The sequence below is a fragment of the Gymnoscopelus microlampas genome (assembly GCF_963454915.1).
Source record: "Gymnoscopelus microlampas genome assembly, chromosome: 23".
NCBI lineage: Eukaryota > Metazoa > Chordata > Actinopteri > Myctophiformes > Myctophidae > Gymnoscopelus > Gymnoscopelus microlampas.
In genome coordinates this window covers 15,574,625-15,600,812 of record NC_139960.1, presented here as the reverse complement: position 1 = coordinate 15,600,812, position 26,188 = coordinate 15,574,625, and the positions used below count along the sequence as shown (strand labels likewise).

At 42.0% G+C, this 26,188-nt stretch overlaps 4 protein-coding genes across 5 annotated transcripts in view; 1 reads left to right on the top strand and 3 right to left on the bottom strand.

Moving 5' to 3' along the window:
• LOC311039947 (YY1-associated factor 2-like) overlaps nucleotides 1-10,720 on the bottom strand; it is a 40,873-nt gene extending 30,153 nt beyond the window's left edge. The window contains exons 1-2 of the mRNA XM_084049981.1: nucleotides 10,545-10,720; nucleotides 9,376-9,504 (exon numbers count right to left, since the gene is read on the bottom strand). Coding sequence (XP_083906107.1) covers nucleotides 9,376-9,504; nucleotides 10,545-10,570 — 155 coding nt within the window. The 5' untranslated portion in view covers nucleotides 10,571-10,720. The remainder of the gene's footprint in view (nucleotides 1-9,375; nucleotides 9,505-10,544) is intronic.
• The window catches only part of sema3aa (sema domain, immunoglobulin domain (Ig), short basic domain, secreted, (semaphorin) 3Aa), an 818,452-nt gene that overhangs the window by 677,352 nt on the left and 114,912 nt on the right, over nucleotides 1-26,188 (top strand). The gene's annotated exons all lie outside the window — the stretch shown is intronic.
• Nucleotides 15,445-26,002, bottom strand: zcrb1 (zinc finger CCHC-type and RNA binding motif 1). Of its 2 annotated transcripts, none has more exons than XM_084049945.1 (8): nucleotides 25,925-26,002; nucleotides 25,679-25,792; nucleotides 24,962-24,990; nucleotides 24,403-24,514; nucleotides 22,732-22,839; nucleotides 17,904-18,013; nucleotides 17,228-17,303; nucleotides 15,445-15,982 (listed from the first exon to the last, which is right to left on the bottom strand). In XM_084049945.1, exons 2-8 carry the CDS (start codon nucleotides 25,760-25,762, stop codon nucleotides 15,830-15,832), a joined length of 672 nt encoding a protein of 223 aa, XP_083906071.1. In that variant the 5' UTR covers nucleotides 25,763-25,792; nucleotides 25,925-26,002; the 3' UTR covers nucleotides 15,445-15,829. The 2 variants fall into 2 exon arrangements, with proteins under 2 accessions (XP_083906071.1, XP_083906070.1); XM_084049944.1 differs by having other exon boundaries at nucleotides 25,965-26,002.
• On the bottom strand, nucleotides 20,343-22,079 carry LOC311040032 (atlastin-2-like; the record flags this gene model as incomplete). Its single annotated transcript, XM_084050105.1, has 1 exon — nucleotides 20,343-22,079. The coding sequence occupies one exon, from the start codon at nucleotides 22,077-22,079 to the stop codon at nucleotides 20,343-20,345; it is 1,737 nt and encodes a 578-aa protein (XP_083906231.1).

Genomic DNA, 26,188 nt, shown 5'->3' with positions numbered 1-26,188 from the left:
ACAGTAACTGAGTACATTTACTTAAGTACTGTACTTAAGTGCAATTTTGAGATATTTGTACTTTACTTGAGTATTTCCAATTTCCAATACTTTTACTCCCTACATCTCAGAGGCAAATATTGTAGTTCTACTCCACTGCAATTATTTGAAAACTTTATACTAGTTACTTTTCAGGGCTATTTAAACATAGGCTATTTGGAAAATAGCCGATCTACAAGCTCACAACGCGTGTTGTGAGCTTGTAGATATGCCATTCTCAAACATTTTAGTGCTTTTACTTTTGGTACTTTAAGTACATTTTAATGCCAATACTTTTCTACTTTTATTGAAGTAAACTTTGAATTCTGGACTTTTAATTGTAACAGAGTATTTCTATATTGCAGTATTGATACTTTTACTCAAGTAAAGAATTTGAGTACTTTTTCCACCACTGCTCTCGACCTATATATCTGGCTGTGTGTCTATCCATTCCTCTGTTCAGGGTTGCCAGATCTGCTTATTATAATTTCCCCGCGAGATTTTATTTGAAAATAGCCGATCTACAAGCTCACAACGCATCGCGACGCGTTGTGAGCTTGTAGATCTGCTGTTTTCAAATTGCTGATGTATATGTTATAGTGCTCACGTGGCCCACAGTCGCTTCTTTTGGGCTGGTTTTCCTAGACCTGGTTGCTTGTTTCCCTCACAGAATCTGGCAACACTGCCTCTGTTCCTCATTATCTTTTTGCTTGAGACAGACGTATCGTTTTCAAAACTTTTAGGTGTATCACGTGTTTCCTGACAAAAGATACGTTCTGTCAAGTAGCACTTAATGTCTCCAAGTAGACAGGTGGAGTGGGGAAGTTAGGATGACTAAATGTGCTGTAACTGAAAAGGGTTCAACACCTACAGTACAAAAGATGCTTGCCCTTGAGCAAACTACTTGAACTCTTACCCCCTCTCTCTCTATATATATATATATATATATATATATTAGGGATGGGGACGGTAAAAAATAGGCGATCTACAAGCTTACAACGCGTTGCGTTGCAACGCGTTGTGAGCTTGTGGATCGCCTATTTTTGGTGAACGTTCCCCCCAGAATAGGGATGTTGGGGGTTCAAGTCGTTAACATAAGTGGCATTTTAAGTTTTAAGCATATTTTGAGTATCGCGATAATATCGTTAATCGCAATTATTTTTGCCACAATAATCGTGACATGTAATTTTCATATCGTCCCATCCCTACTCTATATATACATATATACACACACACACACACACACACACACACACACACACACACACACACACACACACACACACACACACACACACACACACACACACACACACACACACACACACACACACACAGAGAACTGTATATATTACGCACGCACGCATAAAATAAAAGTTTAGTTGCAACAGATGGGTGGGCTAATTTGACAAGCTTGTCAGATCAACATTTGTTAGCAACACTGCTCAGTGCTTACCACAGACACAGCTAAGAGCTCCTGTTCCTATCCCCATTTATTTGACTCTCTCTCTCTCTCTCTCAAACTCCTCTACTTTTGCTGTGTTTTCATCCTGATGGTAAGCACCTCTCGGGGACAACACACTGACATTTCCTTCTTACTCACTGACTTCAAACCGCTGACGTCGGGGCCAGTCGTATAGGCACCGCAGCAGAAAGCGGTGTGTGTGCACGTGTTGGCGCTGCGTCAGTTGGTGGCTATGTACCACGTCCCGGGTGTATACAAATGTATGCGTGTGGTCCTGAAGTGCATTTGCAACTCTGCATGCTCCGTGTACTGGCAAGCACTTACAAAACAGTTACAAAACCTAAGTGCTTATGCAAGTGTGTGTGTGTGTGTGTGTGTGTGTGTGTGTGTGTGTGTGTGTGTGTGTGTGTGTGTGTGTGTGTGTGTGTGTGTGTGTGTGTGTGTGTGTGTGTGTGTGTGTGTGTGAGCGAGTCAGCCCATCCTTCTTGAAAATCGCTCCTTCATCATTTCCTTAAATACATTACTTTTCTCCTCAAGTTCCCTCCATTTTCACTTACTTATCCTGTTCTCATTACTTTGATATATACGTGTGTTTATACACACACACACACACACACACACACACACACACACACACACACACACACACACACACACACACACACATACATACATGCATAAAGTTCCCCATCTCTTTTGTACATAGTGTTTCTATTTGTTGATGACATGTATTGTGTTACTTTTGTGTGCTATATGATTACTAAACAAGTCCCCAGGACTTTTTGTTGTGTTATCCTTTTAGCTTTAATGTCTTACTGTACCACGTGCCGTTTACATTTCTGGCTAAAAAAGTATTATATTATAAGTATTATATTATAATGTATTCAATCAATCAAAAAACATACATACATATATTCCCCCACTATTCAGTTATTTCTAGAATAGAACTGTTTTTGACACGTAGCCCAGGATGCTGGTAACTGTTGTGGATACAGTATAACGGGATGGAATGCGTGGCTACACGCACCGAAACATAACAAAACACAGACACTGAACAACGCGTAATGGGTAAAACATTTTTCACAGAGCACACCCACACACACACTAGTCTGTCTGCTGCACGCAATTTCCCGTCGTTTTGTTCATTTTGAAAAGAAGGTTGAACAGAGAGCCTGGCAGTGGTGTAAGAAGTACTCAGATATTTTACTTAAGTAAAAGAAGCAATACCACAATATAAAAATACTCTGTTAAGTAAAAGGCCTGTGTTCAAAATGTTACTTGAGTAAAAGAACAAAAGTATTGGCATTAAAATGTTCTTAAAGTACCATAAGTAAAAGTAGTAAAATGTTTGAAAATAGCAGATCTACAAGCTCACAACGCGTTGCGATGCGACGCGTTGTGAGCTTGTAGATCGGCTATTTTCAAATAGCCTTGGTATACAATAGGGCTGAAGTGGTTAATGTATGTTTTATAATATAATAATTTATATCTGCAATGTAACTAGTAACTTAAGTTTTCAAATTGTACTAAAAAAAGTAAAAGTACAATATTTGCCTCTGAGATGTAGTGGAGTAGAAGTAAAAGTATTGAAAATTGGAAATACTCCAGTAATGTAAAAGTCTGAACCGTGTTTTCAGTCTTTTTTGTTTCCTTCGTTTTTTTCCACAAGGGAGGGGCTGGAGCAGCTCTGGAATCACCCACGGTGATTCTGAGAAGGAAGGGCCTTATAGATCACCGTGCCAACAAACATGGCTCCCCATCTGCTTCCGTTCTATCTCCTTCTCTAAAACCCCTATAACTCCGAAACTTTTTACGTTGGGGAAAACGACTCGTTTTGTATGCACGATCGCTGCGCCATTGTGACCCGCGTGAGAAGATGTTATCGTTCCAGGCGTTAGCCAGGACCATCGTGCCGAATGTGTTAATGTGGGGCAGTAAGGTGGTGCGAGGGTTAACGGTGCCCTCCTCCCACCGCAGGACCTGCAGCTCACACCCAAGTGTCCAGGAGCAAGCACTAAATCCCAAAACAAGCTCTACTTCAGGCCCGGGGGGGGGGGGGTGGTTCTGTTGTGTTGCTGAGCCAGCGCCAGTACATTCACATCGAGGGTACAGAAAAAGACAGATTTGCCTCCGGAGATCACAGAGTACACACAGTAACATCCTTAGCGTTCATTTAACTCTTGAGAGTGTACAAATGTAACCAACTGGATTTGGTTACATTTGTACACTCTCAAGAGTTACAAATGGATACATTTAACCCATTGAGACCTGAAGCCGATTCTACATGTCTCCTAAATCCCAACAGTTTTCTGAAAAACGTATGTTTCTATATCAGTGGTGCTCAATCTTTTTCATGTCAAGGACCCCCAAAATGATATGTATTTGGCCACGGACCCATCAAAATATTTTGTTCCAGGGACCCCCCAGAAGCAAAGATTTGAGTTAAAAATGTTCGCTTTAAAAATATATATATGTTCAGAAGATTTGCACACATTTTCATGATTTTTCAAAAATAGCAGATCTACAAGCTCGTAGCGCGGCACTCGATAGCCGCCGTGCTTGTTTATAACGGGATTCCTGCACAGAAACCCGGTTCAGATGGTGTGGCGGGGAGGGAGGGAGGGAGGGAGGGAGTGGGCGAAAAAGCACATCTGTCATCGGGGTTATCAGTGACAGATGCATCGGGGCCACAGATGTTTCACTGAATTAGGCTGATGCCGTGTCTAACAAGTCCCATCAGTAATAGCCAGGCTAAATCATATGACCTTATTTACTAGACACCGTGTGGACTTCTTTCCCGTGGCCGTGGCGTTCGTATTCGGTCTGCAGTTTGCTACCTAAACCGGAGAAGAAGAGACTGACTCCTGGCTTGATGCTCTAGCTAGCACAGGTCCAACTGTGTCGCTTTCAAGCCCTTGTTAACAGCACTGACCTCATGCAGGGACATTTTGCTGCAATGTTATGTCAGCCCGTGTGTGTGTCTGTCTGTCTGTCTGTCTGTCTGTCTGTGTCTGTCTGTCTGTCTGTCTGTCTGTCTGTCTGTCTGTCTGTCTGTCTGTCTGTCTGTCTGTGGGTGTGTGTCCGTCCGTCCATATGCGTGGATTATACTTCAGCTCCTACTACTGCTCTTGTAGTGCTACTATAATGCTATATAGCATAGCACCATAATGTAGGACGCAAAATGGGTGTGTAAAAGGAAACGTTCAGTTATACTGATCACACTAATCATACATCATACTCTCCAGTGTGTGGGTGTGTGTGTGTTTGTGTGCATGTGTGTCTGTGTGCATTTCGTGCATGTGTAATGCTGCTAATATTGCACTGCAATAGAACTAAACACTGGGTTACTGAGCTTATCTAATCCCCTCAGTCTACTGTGTGTTTTTTGATCCCTCCCTCTCCAATCCCTGCCACACAAATGGCGCATTAGCCCAGGCAAACGTAATTGTTTTAATTGCTCAGAGGAAGAGGGTGCAACCGCTTCAGTGTGTCAGTATACATGAATGCCTGGAGGGCACAGTCAGGGTGATGTGGCAACTTTATGAGACGTGATGGAGGAGAGAAATTCAAAAAAAAAAAGGCAAGTCTGCCTGTATCTACAGACAGTTCTACTTCTCAGGGATCACCGCCGACTAACTATATGAAGAAACCTTTGCTTAACAGACTCAATACAGCAAAAAGAATCTAAATAAGTTCATTCAAACATGAATGTACAAATGGACTGTGTGTGTGTGTGTGTGTGTGTGTGTGTGTGTGTGTGTGTGTGTGTGTGTGTGTGTGTGTGTGTGTGTGTGTGTGTGTGTGTGTGTGTGTGTGTGTGTGTGTGTGTGTGTGTGTGTGTGTGTGTGTGTGTGTGTGTGTGTGTGTGTGTGTGTGTGTGTGTGTGTGTGCGCGCGCGCGTGCGTGCAATGGCTTCTGTTTAAGTGCAAATATAAGCGCTCATGTGGAAAATGTGCATGTTATGTGCATCTGTGATTCTGCATGCATGTAAAAGGAGCGTGTGTGTGTGTGTGTGAGTAAATAAATACATAGGCACTTGTGTATAAAAGTGTGCATGTGGTGTGTATCTACATGCAGGAGTGTGTGTGTGTGTGTGTGTGTGTCCGTGTGTGTAATGACAGCAGGCTGATTAAGCCATTGCATAGTAATGAGGCATGGTTGTCCGTCTAGCAGCTGCTCTGAAAACCTCCTTTCACAACTGCCCCTCCCACTCTCCCTCTCCCACACACACACACACACACACACACACACACACACACACACACACACACACACACACACACACACACACACATGCATGCGTAGACAGAAACACAGACATGCATGCGTAGGGAGATGCACACACGGAGAGGAAAGTGCAGGCATGTGGCATGTGGTGTCCTTGCGCTCACAGACCCAAGGTGGTGCCACATTAGCACGAGACATAAAACACATCCAGCGTGGACCACCGTCACCAGGGGCGTCACGGCTATTCACTGTGCGTACGACGCGACACCCTCACTCTCACAGATCAGTGATTTCATACCCCCCACTTTTTGAAAAAATAAAAAAAATATATATTTTTTGATAATAAATCGGTAAAATCAGGCACAAATAAGAATTAAATAACCTAACCCTAAAACCGAAATAAAGTAACCAAAACACGAAAAAAAACGAACAAAATCCGCCCAAAAAACGCAAAATTTTGAAAACAAATGTTTTTTTTTTACAAATGTTTTTCACGCTTTTTCAAAAATAGCAGATCTACAAGCTCATATCGCGGCACTCGGTGCCGCGCTATGAGCTTGTATATCTGCTATTTTTGAATAGACAAAGTGTAAAGTAAGGGGTATAGTCCACCGAAAGTCCATCCCCCCCACCTTCTGAGAGCCCGTGACGTCCCTGACCGTCACAGCGTCGCATCTGCACCGCGGTTAACTGTTGTTAAGCGGCATAAAACGGCTGTGTAGGAGACAGCTAAATGGCCAAGCATGAGGATGATACATAGGATCCCCATAGGACAGTGGTCCTTGCGGGGGGGACCAGGGGGTCCCCAGCAAAATGTGTTAACATAGCGTCACAATCATTTGAACCACTTAGATTTGGCTATTCAAAAATAGCAGATCTACAAGCTCATAGCGCGGCACCGAGTGCTGCGGTATGAGCTTGTAGACCTGCTATTTTTGAAAAGTCTCGAAAATGCGTGCATATCTTTGAATATTTATATTTTTTAAAGCGAACATTTTTAACTCAAATCTTTGCTTCTGGGGGGTCCCTGGCACACAACATTTTTAGATGGGGGGTCCGCGGCCAAATGTATATCAATTTAGGGGTCCTTGGCTTGAAAAAGGTTGAAAACCACTGCCATAGGAAACAACCCATTTTTTATCCATATCCAAATGTTTTGACTGTACTCGTGCCGTTATGCGTTTTTGTCAAATAAAATATTCAATCAATCAATCAAAATACATACGCATACAAACCTCTGTCAACGACAGTCACATGCTAAAGAGGTACTTTTCCATCTCTCCCTCTCTTTCTGTCTCTTTGTTTTGTTCTAAAATTCTCAATTCTCATTTGTACACTGTTGTTAATTTGTACACTAGTCTCAGTTACAAGTGGGTTCAGACACACAGTTGTTTTGTGGCGACGTGTGTGTGTGCGTGCGTGCATGTGTCATTCTCTGGGCATGTTATACTTTATATGCGCCCTCAGGGGTGGGTTCGATTAATCGATACTTCGTATCGTATTCCTTGCCGATAATCGTATCGATACAGAGGATACCATATCGATACGGCAGTAAATGCTGTGTGTGACGCAGGCTTTCAAAAAACAACACATCAGCATCAGTTTCTGCCCGCAAACGACGATATACATGATTAAATCTTTTGCATTCATAAAACATTATTTATTTCTATTTGTATTTATTTCCTTGCTTTTTGTTTAAATGTTAAGTTTTTCAAATTGATTTGGAAACATTACATTTTCAGACAATATATTGGTCAAAACATCAGCAATCGGTGGTCTAGGACAGGGGTCTTCAACATGGGGTCCGGAACCCCTAGGGGGTCCTCAGAGCTACTATAGGGGGTCCGCCAAATCTTTGTGTGATAGGATTTCGTTTTTTTTACATTAACCACTTGAACCCTAGAATTCCTTTTCTGAGCGGAACATTAGCCAAAAATAGCAGAGAGCTTGTAGATCTGCTATTTTTGGCAAAGAGGCTATAGGTGTAGAGGGAAAAAAAGAAGACTAAGTAAAAAAAAAACTTGAATCTGAAACACAATTTTATACAATATAGAGTAGGGGGTCCCTGCTTCATCTCTTTCTTAGCTAGGGGGTCCTTGGCCTGGAAACGTTGAAGACCTCTGGTCTAGGACACTGCTAGAGTAAATTTAGTAGGACACAGTCAATATTCAAAATCAACGCGTATGGTATCGTGGCCTCTGTATCGTGGTAAGTATCGATCGCGAGGTTGTAGGCAATACCCAGCCCTAATGTGCCCCAGGGTATGTGCGTGAGTGTAGGCAAAAAGTGTGTATTAGCAACTCTGTGCGTGCTCATGTCCCCGTACTGTAGTATGTCTCACGTGTACAAGACGAGGCAAATTCCCTTCAACAGCAACTACTATAATCTCCAGGAACAAGATGGACGCACGTGATTGGACAGCCTCTGAAGTCACTGTCAACAATCACTAATCTGCTCTGCTGTCACACACCACTATGAAAGACCAATACACACAACTTACAATGTTTCACACTCTCTCTCACTCTCACACACTGCACACAAAAGAAAGAAAGACATTACATTGCATTTCTCTAGGTACTTCAAGACTCAAAACACACTAGTCAAACACATTAGGATAGAAGTCAAAGTCATTTTACGTTTCTCTCTCTCACACACACGCACGCACGCACGCACACACACACACACACACACACACACACACACACACACACACACACACACACACACACACACACACACACACACACACACACACACACACTCGAACACTTGTAGTGTTTGTAGAGACAATGACTAATAGCCTATTAGGTACTCAGCAGCCTATCATGACTGCGATGAGGACCTTTCACCAGCAGCATCATCTTTAACCACAACGTATTTACGTAACCCACCACAAGTAGAAAATGATACCATGAAGGAAAAACAACAACAATAACATAATGGGGGGGGGGGGGGAGAGAAAACATTCAACCACTTAAACTCCAGTATCTGTATTGTGGGGAAAGCTTTCGCAGCCTGTCGATCTGATATTTTTTCCCCTCAAAAAAAAGCTTTTCGCAGAAAATAGAAGATCGGGATCCACAAGCTCACAACGCAGCTTGTCGATGATCAGCTGTTTTCTGCCAAAAGCTTTCCCCACAATAACAGAAAACTGAAAATCCTCCTAGTACAGAGCCCTGAGGTGCTCCGCTCTACCGTAACGGGGTTGAAGGGGTTATAAATGAACCTCTGATCACAAAGATGATTTATCATCCATGTATGACAGGGGTCTTCAACGTTTTCAGGCCAAGGACCCCCTAGCTGAGACAGAGATGAAGCAGGAACCCCCTCTATATTGTATGAAATTGTGTTTCAGATTCAACATTTTTTGTTTACGTGGTCTGCTCTTTTTTCCCTCTACACCTAAACCTCGTTGCCAAAAATAGCCGATCTACAAGCTCACAACGCCTCGCAGCGCGAGGCGTTGTGAGCTTGTAGATCTGCTATTTTTGGCCAAAGTTCTCTTCAGAAAAGGGATGCTAGGGTTCAAGTGGTTAATGTAAAATAAAAAATCCTATCGCACAAAGATTTGGCGGACCCCTGTAGTAACTCTGAGGACCCCCTGTTGAAGACCCCTGATGTATATTATATGATGTGGTGGGTGTGTTTGATGTGTCATTAATTACCTGGTGGACGTGCCCTTTCTGACATCGCACATCATGCACTTGAACGCCTCCGCCGTATTCTTGTAGGTACACACGCTGCAGTCCCAGTAGCCTCCCTCGTCAGAGGAGGGTTTCGCTTGACGCTTCGGCCTTTAAACACGTTCAAAAAAAAGAAAGAAAAAGGAGGAGAGAGAAGGAGGAGGAGGAGGAGAGAGAAGAGGAGGGGTGGTGATGCTTTAAAAAAATTGCAGATCTGCAAGCTCAGACAACGCGTCACATCATCATCATCACATCCGCGACGCGTTGTCAGCTTGTAGATCGGCTACCCCCCTCCCCTTCGGCGAGCGACACCGTGGTACGGTGGAAGTATAATAAACAGGGCTTCTCTTCTTCAGTTAATTTGTTGCCCCCCCCGCACGCGCGCACGCACGCCGCGCGCGCGCACACACACACACACACACACACACACACACACACACACACACACACACACACACACACACACACACACACACACACACACACACACACACACACACACACACACACACACACACACACAGGAAGGTTATAAATGATTATCTCTGGTGGTGAAACATCTGGAAACACTAATAACATCGGATTTGAAAACGATCTGACACCTAGAACTACAAATACACACTGGGAGAGAGAGAGAGAGAGAGACAGAGAGAGAGGGGGGGGCAGAGAGGGAGAGAGAGGGGGGGAGAGAGAGAGAGAGAGACAGGGAGAAGAGAGGAAGAGAGACAGGGAGAAGAGAGGAAGAGAGACGGGGAGAAGAGAGGAAGAGAGAGACAGGGAGAGAGAGAGAGAGGGGGGGACCGGGAAGAGAGGAAGAGAGAAAGAGAGAGAGGGGGAAGGGAGGAGGAGAGAGAAAGAGGGGGAGAAGAGAGGAGAGGAGAGAGAGAAAGAGGGGGAGAGGAGATAGAGAGAGAGAGAGAGGGGGAGACATAGAGAGAGAGACCGTGGAGGAGAATACCATTCTTTTTTTTCTCGACGTCGCCCCCTCCTCCTCCTTCGCTTCCCTTCCAGTTCCAACATGGAGGCAGTCAGTGTGTAATAACGCGGTAATAGTACCAGGCGGTGTGTGTGTGTGTGTGTGTGTGTGTGTGTGTGTGTGTGTGTGTGTGTGTGTGTGTGTGTGTGTGTGTGTGTGTGTGTGTGTGTGTTACCTCGTCGGACTCCTCTTGTCTCCCATGCCAGACGGCCTTGATAAGAAGGCGCTGAAACGGGCGGTTAGTCCTGCTTGCTTTGTGTCTTTCTATGGGGGAACCATCCGGACCCGAGTCCCTCTCCCTGCGTTCACACACACGACGCTGCCGCCGCCGACAAGCCGCTCCGCCGAGAGGCTAACAGACCACTGTTGCCAGATTGTGTGTGAGAGAAACAAGCAAAGCATGTCTATGAAAACGAGCCCGGTCACATGAGCAGAGCAGTGGTGGAAGAAGGAGTAGGCCTACTCAGACATTTTCACTTAAAGGAGGAGTTCACCCAAAAAATGACTTATTTTCTATCAATTACACACCCCATGAAGCCTTGATTTCATGGATTTATTTTTGTTTTTGTTGCATTCCTAAGACAATAATTTGATGACCGTGTGTATTTCCGGTAGGAGACACAAATAATCTACTTTGTGTCTCCTACCGGATACATTAGCCGGTAGGAGGCGGGAATCAAATTATTAGCTTAAGAATGCCACAAAAACAAAAAAGAATCCATGGATTCAAGGCTTCATAGGGTGTGCAATTGATAGAAAATAAGTAATTTTTTGGGTGAACTCCTCCTTTAAGTAAAAGTAGCAATACCGCAATACAAAAAATACTCTGTTACAAGTAAAAGTCCAGAATTAATAATTTACTTTTACAAAACGTACAAAAGTATTGGCATCAAAATGTACTTAAAGTAGTAAAAGTACTAGATATTTGAAAATAGCAGATCTACAAGCTCACAAGCTTGTAGATCGGCTATTTTCAAATAGCCTATGTATAAAATAGGGTTAAAGTGGTTAATGTCATGTTTCATTACATCATAATTTATATCTGCAAAGTAACTAGTAACTAAAGTTTTCAAGTAATTGTAGTGGAGTAAAAGTACAATATTTGCCTCTGAGATGTAGTGGAGTAAGTAAAAGTATTGGAAATTGGAAATATTCAAGTAAAGCACAAATACCTCAAAATTGTACTTAAGTAGTCGAGGAAGGTCGAAAGACCGAAACGTCAGTCTACTTGTTACCTGCACCGTACTAAATAAAAGGCCTAAACTGTCCGTGTTGCTCCAGCGTTCTTCTCTTCTCCTTCACTAGTATCATTGGTAACACCTGTGCATTTCTTCATAATATGGCTGCTGTGAATAGAGCCTGTTAATCAGGCTACTACGTAGCTACTAGCCTACAAGCTCACAACGCGTCGCCATGCAACGTGTTGTGAGATTGTAGATCTGCTATTTTCAAACAAAACTCATGGGGAAAATGTGAAATTGGAATATTTTCAAATCCACAAAATCTTGTATGGCGGTCTTGATTGATTGATTGATTGATTGAATATTTTATTAACAGTTCACAAAAACACAGAAAGGAAACCCAAGAAAGCACTATGGCTTGTTTCCATTGGGGTCCTGTGTATTCAATTCATCGAAACATGACAGCCAAGTAGGCTATACAATACTACAATACCTTCGCCCTTCAAACATACATTGGCTATTTGAAAATAGCCAATCTACAATTAAGCTCACAACGTGTGAGCTTGTACATCTGCTATTTAAAAAAATCTTTAAGAACATTTGAAATAATTTGGAATATTTTAGAGACATTCTAACAACACAAGTCTTGTATGGGGGTACGGTATGTGGCATAACATATTTTCAGATGGGGTCCGCAGACAAATACTTATTCATTTTGGGGTCCTTGACTTGAAAATATTTTAGAACCACTGGTTTAAACAACATTAGTTAACAATCCCAAATAAGCAAATATACTTTAGAAACAAGCCCAAAAGAATCAACTACCCTTTAGAAACAAGCCCAAAATAATCAACTACCCTTTAGAAACAAGCCCAAAAGAATCAACTACCCTTTAGAAACAAGCCCACAATAATCAACTACCCTTTAGAAACAAGCCCAAAAGAATCAACTACCCTTTAGAAACAAGCCCAAATAAACAACTAAACTTTAGAAACAAGCCCAAATAAACAACTGAACTTTAGAAACAAGCCCAAATAAGCAACTACACGTTAGAAACAACAAGCCCAAATATTCAACTACCCTTTAGAAACAAGCCCAAATAAGCAATTTAGAAACAAGCCCAAATAAGCAACTACACTTAAGAAACAAGCCCAAATAAGCAACTACACTTAAGAAACAAGCCCAAATAAGCAAATACACTTAAGAAACAAGCCCAAATAAGCAACTACACTTAAGAAACAACAAGCCCAAATAAGCAACTACACTTTAGAAACAAGCCCAAATAAGCAACTACACTTTAGAAACAAGCCCAAATAAGCAACTACACTTAAGAAACAACAAGCCCAAATAATCAACTACCCTTTAGAAACAAGCCCAAATAAGCAACTACACTTAAGAAACAACAAGCCCAAACTAGAAAAAGTGCTCCTCGGAGCACAACTCTCCGCCAGAAGACTTGTGTTGGTTCGAAGGTCGCGAAGGTCGCTATCCCTCTTGTATATGTAAGTGTCCTATCCATCCTGTCTGGGTAAGTGTCCCCTTCCGTTCATTCTGTGTAAGTGTCCTATCCCTCCTGTCCTATCCGTCCTGTCTATGTAAGTGTCATATCCCTCCTGTCTATATAAGTGTCCTATCTGTCCTATCTGTCCAATAAGACAGATAGGAACAATTGGACCGCGACTACTTGACTACTTCCGGTTCGAAGGTCTGGGAGTGAGCTAGTGGCCGGATTTTCGGTATTGGAATCTGGCTTATCACAGTGACACATGTATTTATAGGTCGCTATCCCTCTTGTATATGTAAGTGTCCTATCCAACCTGTCTGGGTAAGTGTCCTCTTCCGTTCTGTCTGTGTGAGTGTCCTATCCCTCCTGTCTGTATAAGTGTCCTATGTCATATCCCTCCTGTCTATATAAATGTCCTATCTGTCCTATCTGCCAATTATGTATAAGCCATGCAGCCATTTCATGGTTCCCGTCTTACCTCACTCTGACAGTGTCAGAGACACTGTCAGAGAGTGATGCCATGTATATATAGGCCCGGTGGCGTCACTAGCCAATCAGATCACAGTATTTCACGTGTCACGTGAGGCTTGACCAATCGGTGTGTCATGTTTAGAAAGTGAAAACGCAGTGATAACAATACTCTCCTGGCGGAGAGTAATAACTACACACAACTACACTTTAGAAACAAGCCCAAATAAGCAACTACACTTAAGAAACAAGCCCAAATAAGCAACTACGCTTAAGAAACAAGCCCAATAAGCAACTACACTTTAGAAACAAGCCCAAAATAATCAACTACCCTTTAGAAACAAGCCCAAAATAATCAACTACTCTTTAGAAACAAGCCCAAAATAAGCAACTACCCTTTAGAAACAAGGCCAAACTCGCTTATAATAAGAGGACATGGCAACACGGGCTTCCAGCTGTCGTGGAAAGTACTCTCCGGTTGGGAAAGGAGTGGTCACGTGGATCCAGAACCGTCCAATCAACGGCAGATAGTCATTTCCTGGGGGCCGACGACATTCCTACTGATGAATTAGAACAGTAATGGATACAATGTAGATAGACACCGTCTGATAGAATATGAGTATACAATGTTACCATCTGATTAATGTAGCAGTAGACTGTTTAGACCAGTGGTTCTCAAAGTGGGGTTCTAGGGGGTCCCCAGCTAAATGAATAGGAACCAAATGGACCCTTATGGGTCTGTAACTCTGAGAGTGTACAAATAGAACCAAATGGACCCGTCAAATGGACCAAAATGGGCCCGAATGGACCCTGACGGGTCCATTTGGTTCCATTTGTACACTCAGAGTTAAATTAACATTGATTTTTACAATGAATTGGGGTCCCAGAGATATAAATGCCATTAAATGGGGGTCCGTAGCCCTAATGCATGTCAAACTGGGGGACCTTGAAATTAAAATGGTTGAGAATCACTGGTTTAGACTATGTTTTACAGTTCAAAGGTCTGTTCTAGGTTCAAATACACAAACCGTGTAAAGGGAATTCCCTTGCCTTTTCTGTGTCCCATTATGACCTTATTATGCATGTTTTAGCTGAACAAGTAAAGCTCCTTGATATTCTAAAATCAATTATTAAACTTTTTTTTCTTTTCTTGCACATGAAATTTTATGTTCCTATTTTCTGGGCAATGCATTCGCTCTCGTGCGCGAACACACACACACACACACACACACAAACCATTTTTTCTTTTTCTTTTTTACTTATGTTGCTATATTTTCAATGGTTTTCAAACTTTTTTCATGTCAAGGACCCCCCAAATAATATGTATTTGTCCGCGGACCCCCTCCCATCTAAAAATATTTTGTTCCAGGGACCCCCAGAAGCAAAGATTTGAGTTAAAAATGATTTGCACACATTTTCAAGATTTTTCTAAAAAATAGCAGATCTACAAGTGTATCTGCTATTTTTGAATAGCCAAAGAAATCTTAAAATGACACACATGCGTTCCCTTCCCGGCCTTAAAGGGTTAAGGCTACTATCAAAGCAAACCTGGGCTTCCATAACATCTCAACAGTGCCACAGGCTGATCACCTTCATGCCACGACCCATGATGAAATAATTTGATCAAAAGTAGCCCAGACCAAGTACTGAGTGCATAAATTAACATACTTTTGAGATGGTCGACATTTCTGTATTATAAATATTTTTCTTTGTCTCATGTAATATTCAAATATTTTGATAGATGGATTTTAGATTTTCATGAGCTGTACGCCATAATCCTCAAGATTTCACTTTATGCACAATTAATCTAGAATATATATTTTTTGATTGATCTGTATACATTCATTCACTGTTTTACGTTTGTACACCAAATATCCTGAAACTAAAAGCGTCTGTCATTTAAATTTTCCTCAGCATTCAAATGACTAACTAGTAAAAGGCAAAAGTTTAATCAACAAATGAACAAGCAGTCAATCATCTGGCATTTATACAGTATTCACATAGAAAAAACTTAACTGATTTATTTCTCCATACAAGCCTAGTAACATGACATACTTCATGTAAGAAAAAAAAACACTGAGATCCCAAACCAACAAAGATGGGAGTTTAAAAGGAAAATATTTGCCGAAAAAACTTGGTGTGTGTGATGTGAGTGAGTGGATGTTTATTAACATTTCCTTTGGGCAGTTTAGGTTTTTAGATAAAACAAGCGAGACAGGAAACAGACAGAGGTTGATGTGGATCTGTTCAGCTACCCAGCACGCGTGTGTTTTGTTTGATAATGTCCATCACCGTAGCTACAAATCATTAGTCACTTAGTTCCTCTTCGTCACTAAAGTAAGTGCTCTTTTTTATTCTAATTTTGGGTTTCTTGGAATCTTCTGACGTGGAAGCCTGAGCACTGTCATCATGAGTCATGGATACCACCGTCTTCTGGTCCTCTTCTTCTATACGGGCTTGCTGCAAAGGAGAAACATGACACATGGAAACATGGTCAACCGGGCTCGCACTTGGGATCCTGGGCCCTGTGACATCACACGTCACGCTGGAAAATCTAAAAAGCATGTTTTCCCGAGGGCCCTTGGAATCTACCTAACTCCTCAGCCCTGTTTTACCCCAAAGATAACAACACTAGGATAGCATGACCTTTTTGGGAGGCATTACTACTTTACTATAATTTTGCCATCCAACTACAAATTAACATTATTAACTGGCTACCAAAACTTTACAACATAATCAACTGCATTTATAACAAGAGACATTAATTGCCATTATCAGCCATGTTCACCATTTAGAAATTCTTATAGATAATATCTAAATTATACTCCGTCTTACAATGTTGTCACAAGCTGAAAATAGCAGATCTACAAGTTATCAAAATGCATTTCTTGCAGTTTGCCTATTTCTGGTGGGAAGCATCATTGTACAACAAAGTATAAATCTGCCTTAAAATGACTGGTACAGCAAACAAACTTTCCAACTACAGTTGAACATCTTGCAGTAGCTGACTGGTAGCTGAGGGCCACAGTAACATTTTCAGCCTTGATATTACATAATCAATTACATCATTATTTCATAATCATAATCTAGATCAGGTCTTCAACAGGGGGTCCGGGACCCCTAGGGGTCCTCAGAGTTACTACATGGGGAGCCCCAAATCTTTGTGTGATTTTTACATTAACTACTTCAACCAGGCATCCCTATTCTGAGGGAAACTTTAGCCAAACATAGCAGATCTACAAGCACACAACGCCTCGCAGCGCTTGTAGATCTGCTATTTTCGGCAAGGGGGGAAAAAAGAGCAGGCCAAGTACAGAGTGAAAGGTCAGGTATACTAAGTATTGTTTAAGTGCATGGTTAAATGTCTGGAAGTACACATCAACATGAATCCAACATGATAGTGCTGTGAAACAAGTCTATGAAGCTGCCTATGAAATCTATGAAAACAAATTAAATTCTATACAATATATAATGGGGGTCCCTGCTTTATCTCGCTCTCAGCCAAGGGGTCCTTGGCCTGAAAACGTTGAGGACCCCATATCTAGATTCTTCAGTTACCAGAGACAGTGTCTCAAAGACTGAAGCAGTCCATTCTTGGGTACTATTGTTCTCAAATTGTCATTTTTGGATACTAGCTCAAGACTACGTCAACAAATAATTTAGACAGGAGCACACCGTTGGGGCAAAGACATTGGTCAAACTAACCTGAAAAGCTATGGCTTGACTTAGGCTGTCAAGGGCTGGGTCCTCCCCCTCATCCTCACTTTCCTCCTCTTCTTCACTGAGAGAGAAAAATACATATATTCAGATGTTATTCATGACTAAAGGGTGGCATGGGGTCACTAGATGGTACAAGAACTTCGCTTCAGTGTAAATAGGGACAGTGCAAGATATACAGTAAGGTAGACTAGTGGTTTTTCCAGGGGCCCCCGGGGGTCATTGAGGGGGTTCCAGGGGGTCCCTAGCAAAAATAAGTTGATGTAGAATCAAAATTTGATCAGTTTAATCAGTTTTTAATGGGGGGGAAAGAAGACTTGGCCTCCCCTGCGAGTAGCTGAAGAGTATAGTGGCAAGGTTGCAACTATACTCTTCAGCTACTCGCGCTTAAACTACTTGTTTAAGCGAAACACATGTCTTCACAACGTCAGTTTAATCACTTATTTTTTAGAAAGAATCTAGCAAATATTTGACCCAAATCTTCTCTTATTGCGTCCCCGGCACACATCTTTTCAAACAGGATTCTGCGGGCAAATACATCTACATTTTGGGGTTCTTGACTGGAAAACGTTTGAGAACCAGTGATGTAGACAGAGGACTATACGTCGTCCTACCTAGATACCTGCAGCATTAAGTCATCATCGTGGGCTTATCCTTTACTTACACCTGCTCAGCCTCCTCAACCTTCTTTTTCTTTTTCTTCTCCTTCTTCTTTGGAGGCTCCCTCTCTCCCAGAATGTTTTTGGGGCATGCGTAGCTCAAGTGTCCCGTATCCTGTGATGGATGGCAGAACGACACATCATGTTAATGATTTATTCAATTCTGTTTTTTTAATACAATTGTTTTCAGGGTCTTCTTTGTCTTGCCCGTTGGGTACCGACCGGCCTACTCGGAGACTATGCAATACCCGTTGTCAGAGTAACCGTCTGTCATGTCCATTTTGTGCCCATATATGGAGATCTCTGTATCCGTCCGTCCTTGTCGGCCAGAGCCTTTTCTGGCGGTTCTGGACAACTGACTTATCCGACCGACTTGTCTGCGATGTCTGTGCCGAATTTGAAGTCGGTCGGTCAAACGATTCACGAGATACGTGGAATACAGAGACATACAAACGCACAGAGATTCCTTGCATCTGTTGTAAGATTATACTGGTTTGCCCTCTACTCTTATGGCTATATCCCCAATTATCATTATTGATCTCCACCAGGGACGAAGGCAGAGATTATATTTTCGCCCGTCCATGGGTTTCTCTAGTTTATGAAATTCTTAGTCTGGGATCATTTCAGAGAGGGTTTCCTCTGACTTGGACAGAAACAGGGTTGGTCCTACTGCTAAAAATGCTTTTAAGAATCCCTGCTCAGAGAGATATTTTTAACAACTTGAGGAATTTCACTTGTCATTTCAATCACAGTTCATGGCTAGAATAAAATCATCTAAAAAACAGGCTGATTAAATAGCCCAACACTCCCAAATGCTGAGTAACAGAACATTAAAGAAACACCAACAGGCATATGTTCTAAGCATTTAGAGGAACAACACACCATTCCATTTTTATGAGATGGAGTTCCAACAAGTAAAACCATAGAACCATGGAACAACATTACAGACACATTAATTACAATGTCCTTGCTGGTGAATATAACTTTGGGAAACCTCATTTAGCTAACGCAGTAACAAACACTGTATGAAATGACAATCCTCTCTGGCTTTAGAAGGTCCTAGCTATATTTAAGGCTGTACCAGCAGCTTTCAACAAGCATAGGTTGTCCACACTGGCCCCACACTTAATAGGGGAGATATAGGTGTCAGTTGCTCTAAAACAACCAGTAAAATAAGACAGTTTAGAGGCTAAATAGATCCTGTAGTGCTCCTCTGGGTTACAGTCATGGCAATATTAACCCATTAAGACCTGAGGCGATTCTTAAATTTGTTTTCTAAATCCTAACAGTTTTTTGAAAAAAATCCAAACATTTTTTTTTCAAGATTTTTTGTATATCTGCTATTTTTGAATAGCCAAAGAAATCTAAAGTGACACAGATGCGTTCCAGGTCTTAATGGGTTGTTAAAAATCTAATGTGGATCTCGGGATCCACATGGCAACAGTTCAGCTCCAAAGTGGATCTCGGACTTCATGTGGCCAGCCTGTTACGTCAATCATCAATGATGTAATATTACTCCAAATATGGGCAAGGTTTCACCCCATGGACTTACAGTACATTATAAAATTAAAGTTAATACTATGTTTTAAAAAAAGTTGTAAGTACGAAACATGTGATGATGTGAAACAAATTAGTGGAGGTCAATAATTTACTTGGAAAAGAGGTCTCGTTGAATATTACTTATTGCTGAACTTAAAACAAACATGAATATGTCAGTAGTGTACAACTTTGTGAATGTGTGTGTTATAGTTATATCCTAGTTTCAAAACTAAACTAAAAGTGAAAAAAGCCGCAATAAAAATCTACAATGAACACTGAACAGAACTAACTACCAGTAACACTAAATAAAATTGCAGGTAAAATCAAGAACATGTCGGTCTTCTACGACATATCTATGATGTATGACTCCAACTTCGGGCAAGGTTTCAGCCCAGTAATTCTGACCCCTCTTTACAGTCAACGTGTGTTGCTAACAGGAATAATTACAACATGGACACAATAGTACGGATGAAAATCAAAATGTCCTTCAACGAGTGAGTGACATAAAGGCTGCGTTTCCTAATAAGAACATGCAGAATTTGTGTAATCCACTCAGTTAACTTCTAAAGTTACAAGACTCACTTCACAGTGAAATTTCACTCTTTCTCGTAAGAGCCATTTGTTCTCTCTGGCTGAAACACACGCAGACACACGAGATGCCAGCGTTGCTATACATTTATACCGATAGATAGCCTACGCATTTATTTCCCAAAACAGGCTACTGACTCAAATGACTACTCACTGACTAGAAAATAAAAAGATGGACACGTACATCACTTGTATGTGAGGGACAGTAATGGTTGCTGTAATCGTCAATGAAAATTCATAAAGCAAAACATTTTATAGTTATAGCGGAGAGACTGAGACACAAGAGATTAGGAGAAGGAGCAGGCCAGCAGGGACAGTCAGTTGGACTTTTGCTTGAAGTGCGAGACCTGTTCTGTCAATTTGTCAAATTCCAAAAAGTATTTGCTGAGCGGCTTCAACACCTGTTCCGCGAGTGAATTAGCCACCAGGTCTATTAGCCTCCCCAACTCCAGGAACTTCCCAGAGTATTTGACATAAGCCCAGACGAAGAGAGACAGCAGCATCACACCCATGATCAGGTTGGCCAGCACCGCCAGTGACCTGAGGCCCACGAAGCCCATCACGGCCGACAGCACAAAAGTGATGAACATGACGGCAAACAGTGTGGCGGGCGTGCACATTGCATACATGATGTTCTTGCTGTCGTTGTGCTTGGAAAGGCTGCCGAAGGCCTCGTCTAGCTCCGCCTCCAGCTGGTCCTGGTAGCGCTGGCAGAGATCCTCCCCACCCATCTTCTTCACCAAGCGGAAGTGGCGCACGGAGCATTCGCGGAACTCCTCGTGGCGGCGCTCTAGGTCGGCTGGTGCGATGTATGGCTTGTCCCCTCCACAGATCTGTTCCATGTTCTTGCTGTACATTTCTTTGACTCCTGCCACAGCAGTGAGGTTATTGGCCTCGGCTGTCGCCGCCAGTATAGACTTGGGATGAGGCAAAGTCTCCCCTTGGTAGACTTTGATGTAGGCCTTGAAGTACTCAACCAGGTTTCTGCAGGTAACTTTGTTTCCTCCAATCTCCTTTTCCACCAGTTGGTCTGGTGCCAGCAGCAGAGGAACCAGTTTGGCCAGCTGTCGCGTGAAGTCCCCGTCGATATCTTTGAGCCGGCCATCAAAGTATGGGTTAGTGGCCACCTTAAGGCCAGGGTGGGGCAGCAAGAAGCAGCTGATGTTGGAGAAACAGGAGTGGATGTGTTTCCTCACATTCTTTATCTCCTCAGGTTGGTTCTGCTGCAACATTAGCCTTTTCTCCAGGAAGGTTTTGCCTCCCTCGAGGCCATAGTCGTGTTCATAAGGAAAGCTCCAATCTCGAATGAGGAACATCAAGGACTGGAAAGGTTTCTGGAGGTTTTCCTCCTCCATAGCAAGTCGTCCGTATTCCGTGAAGAGCTGTAGATGGTGGAGGTTGTCCTCCTGTATATTCTGGGACAGATTGTACACCTGTACAGAGCTGGTCATGGTACTGAGGGCAAACACAGTAGCACAATCCTTGATGGTGGATTGGCTGTCAAATGCCCCCTGCGTGTCAACTAGCAGCACTGCAACCTTAGTGGCGTCAGGCTTTTCGACCACAAAGACCTCACTCCACATCTGGATGCCTGTGGTCTCTCTCTCACTGCCTCCCCTCCAACTGAATCCTGTCAGGGGCTCATTGTCCCCTCCTATCCAAGAATCATTCTGCTGTTGGTTGTGCATGTAGCGCAGCAGGAAGTCCAGCAGGAAGGACTTGCCCTTGCGGTAGGCTCCGGCCACAGACACCACCACCACATTGAGGTCCTTCACGTGGTCCTGGAGCAGAATTCGTTCCAGTGCCGCCACGTCTAGCTCAAAGTTATGCTCATCTTCATTGGCCAGGACGATCTGGACGGGCCCGGCTTTGGGCTCCTCCGCCACCGCCTCTTCCTCTTGGGCCTCATCCCACGGCAGGTTCTCAGGCCGTGCTAGAGGACGCCGCTGGTTAACGTAGGCCTCTTCCACCCCTCTCATGCCTTCTTTCGAAATGCGGCTTATGCGGTTTGGTTCGAATGTGTTTCGGTTCCTCAACCCGCTTACCTCCGGCATCTTGCCGTCCGTGACACGGTTGATTGTCTCAGTGGCACAAAACAAATCCGTGCTTTCCTGTGCATCACTGCGTGCTTGTGCGTATCTCGAAATCGCTGCCTCTGTCTGAGAATCTTCCCGCAGGCGAAACTCATCAGTCATTATCAGCTATCCTGTCCACTAAACTGTTGAGGACACAAATGCAGCTCACAAACAATATCCTACTATCAACTAAACAGGACTTATTAATAACTCAGCTGTGAACTAGGCCATTATATTGTGACGTAATAAGATTAGTAGTGACGTAATTGTATTATGTCCAGTGTTGGGTTGGGACTAGTTACAACTCGCACTGTGCGCGCCGATTTTGAAGTCGGTCGGACCCATATATGCACATGACCATATTATGTGCATAGCGGTCGGATCTGTGGCCATATATGCCTATGTATGGGCATATCGGGTTTGTTTATGGTTATGTCTGAGTCAGAGTGACGTGGAGGTGGTCCTGCCGTTATATGGGCGTATGAGGTTTGTTTATGGTTATGTCAGAGTGATGTCAGAGGTCTGCCGGCCGGTGCTCAAGTACTAGCCCTGATGTTATCAATATGATACTAATGATATTTACACTTTTTCATAGAACTAAATGGTAGCATTGCACAGAATGTGAACTAACCCCGCACTCATAACATTTGGACTTGTCTGTGTAGTTCCGTCGCCTGATGAACTCGGTTGCTCGGCCATTGTCCACGGCGATGCTGGCTTTCACTGTTCTGCCAAACAGCTGTGGGGCAAACACGGAGACAAATTCAGCTCACCTCAACAAAATCAAATATCACAACATACAAACTATTCTATTGGTGCATATACGTATATATCTCATATTTAAACTTCGAGTTTTGATCAATAATGACCAGTAATGTCTATATACTAATGATGTGGGTAAATAAAAATAAATACAAATTAAATAATAATAATAATTTTACACACAAGATCATGTCCACTGAAGAATCATCTTCCAAGAACAAACTGTATTGATTAACCACTTAAACCCTTCATACTTTGCTGACCAGGGTTCCCCAGGGGTCTGTACTTGGGCCCCTCTTTTTATTTTTTTATATTTTTTTTACACCAAATCTCTTCGCCAAAACTAGCAGATCTAAAAAGTCACAACGCACCTCAGTGGACGCATTGTGACCTTGCAGATCTGCTATTTTCACTGAATGTTCGTCTATTATGACATGTCCAGATAAGGGATGGATCATAATGGTTAAGCAACAACTTAGGCCAGTGTTTCTTAAATGGGGGTACGTGGAGGGGGGAGGTACTACAAAGTGGAGAATTTTATTCATTTTGACATCATGTTTAATGATGAAGCATTGACAAAATGTTCAAGGTGTTCAAACTAATTTAAATCAAATCAAAAACTTGGACTAGAACAACTGTTATTGGATAGAAAGCAATAGGTATTTGCCATTAAATGCTGTTCTATTTTGAACATACTGACATCAAAACAGCTTACTAAAATGTTATGTCTACAGTTTAAAATGTATCTGCTCAGCTGGTACTAATTGTAACTCTTCATATTTGAAATGTTATATTATTCTTTAAAGGAGCTACACCATGAATTTAAAAAATAATAATAATATTTGATATCATATTGTTTATGTCCCTCAAACGTTTTTCAAAAGGTTTGAGCCTAAATCAAGCCTCAGATATACTCATTCCAACTAACTTCTCTCTGGCTTATAAAGCACTTTCACCTGCAATACCACATTGTCCTGTCTGGCACGGGGCGCTATTGAGCCAGTTTGTATGCATGTTATGTCCTGGTTCTGTGTGGAAAAAGTAAAAAATAAAATAAAAAATAAAAATAAAAAATAAAAAAAATTAAAAAAATGTTTTTTTTTTTTTTTTTGGGATTTTTTTTTTGTGGTTAGAACTGAAAAACGGGAGGAATTGTTCCCAGACGTGACGTAGGGTGGGGGAACAAATCTGACGGACTGTTTTCAGACCAATTTACATAAAAACCACAGATAGCCTATGAAAGCCTGCATGCTCGAAGTCGGGTATTTGTTGGAACAGAAGAGAGGTGGGGGAGACCAAAAACACACAAAAATGAAGAAAAAGTTAAAATTCATGGTGTAGACCCTTTAAAAAGGTTGGTTATCCTTCATTCATTCGTAGCATCATATGCTAGCTATTGTTTTTTCTTGCAGTTTGATAAGCAAAATAGGGGGTTCTTGTATTCAGAAATCAGGGAAAGGGGGGTACTGAAATCAATGAACTTTGAGAACCACAGACTTAGGCAGCATTATATTAAATTAGCAAGTTGTAACAGGCCTACCTGTTTGTTGTTCAATTGTCTTGAACAGTTTTGGGCTGATTCTTTATCCAGAAAGAGAACAAATGCCACTCCTTTGCTTCTGCGCTGTTCTTTGTCCTTCACAATTGTCACCCTTTGGGAAGCAGGACACAATTACTAATGTTCATCTTATTCATTAGACCGATATAACTTTACGGATATTACTACATATAGTTCAGATACTACCAAACCAGTGAGAAACAGCATTTTATCAGTCTCATGATTTATAATCTGCATTAGGTCACATGCCTAAATCTACATTTAGTAGGACAAACGGCATTTAATTAAATATAAGATGTTGGTTGTTCTAATCTAGATTCATGTTTCAGTTTGCCATATTTTAGTACAACAGAGTGTGTGTGTGTGTGTGTGTGTGTGTGTGTGTGTGTGTGTGTGTGTGTGTGTGTGTGTGTGTGTGTGTGTGTGTGTGTGTGTGTGTGTGTGTGTGTCAGACAGGCAACAAGCATTATTTAGTGTATTGTTCATAAACCTGATTGCCTGGTTGAATTTGTTGGATTTTTGAATACACTGAACTACTTACTTCACAACCTTCCCATATTTGGTGAATAGCTGAAATGACAAACAGTGTATAAAGGTTAATCATCAGATCTATGTTCTGCATTTGTTGCTTTACAAACTACACTACAAACTCTCGTCCATTTGATTCCATTTGTAAACTCTCAGCGTTAAAGGGACACATTTCTGTCACATGTTCCAGTTCTTATATTAGTCATTAATTATGTTCTTGCCAAGCCGCAAAAATCACCTGCACCAAATGTATTGATAGAAAGTAGCTCATAACATGTCTATGATGGATTTTTATGAAACAAAAACTTTGCAGATAGAAAGAGGATATAGCTGCAATGTTGGTGAGTTTAACGTTTTTAATACAATCAGATAGGACTTTTCTGTTTGGATGAATGGCAGGCATGCAAACAGCCCCGAGGTGAAAAAGGTGACAACATGTTGTTTTCTTTTGGGTCAGGTGTCACACAATTGCCCTATTTGGGTTCAAAAAGGTGACTGTAGCTGAAAAGTGACACTTTTGCATGTCTGGAATGGGCTGTCAAGGGTTGGTATTGCAACTCTAGGTTCCAGATATTAAAAATAGCATCTAAGAGTTGCTTGCGGCTAGTTCTTCCCCCCGATAAATGGCTCAGAAGAATTGCTCAATTCTGATGTAAGGATATCACATACAACAGCCTATGTTCTGCCCCACTCACTCTGGATGTAATTAAACAGTGTCAAACACACGTACCTTGTGCAGGTCATTGTTGGTGAGAGAGAAAGGCAGGTTGGACACATACACTGTGCTTTTACTGGGAGCCAAACCCCCACTCATGATGCTTCCACTGGACGAGGAGCAACTCAACTGTAAACATACACATGCTTATTTAATTACGATAATAAAACAACCATGCAATGTGATTGACATACACACATTAAAATAGAGCAATGATACCTTTACCTACAGAATGCATTTCATTGGTAAAATGTAACATACCTGATAAACTATTAAAGGTAGAAAAAGCGTGTTTGTTTACCTAACTCTATGGTGTTTACTAATGAAAGTGGGATACAGTCGCAGGATGATGACGCGTGAGACCGTTTCATCCAATCAGACTCAATTCATGCATAGAGTCCAACGTTGCCATGTCCGCTTTTTATAAGCGACCTTTGGCTTGTTTTTCTGTAAAGTTGCCTGGGTTTTGATTGATTGTTTGAATACTTTATTTAGAAGATTTGCAGAGAAAAAGGACATGGAAGT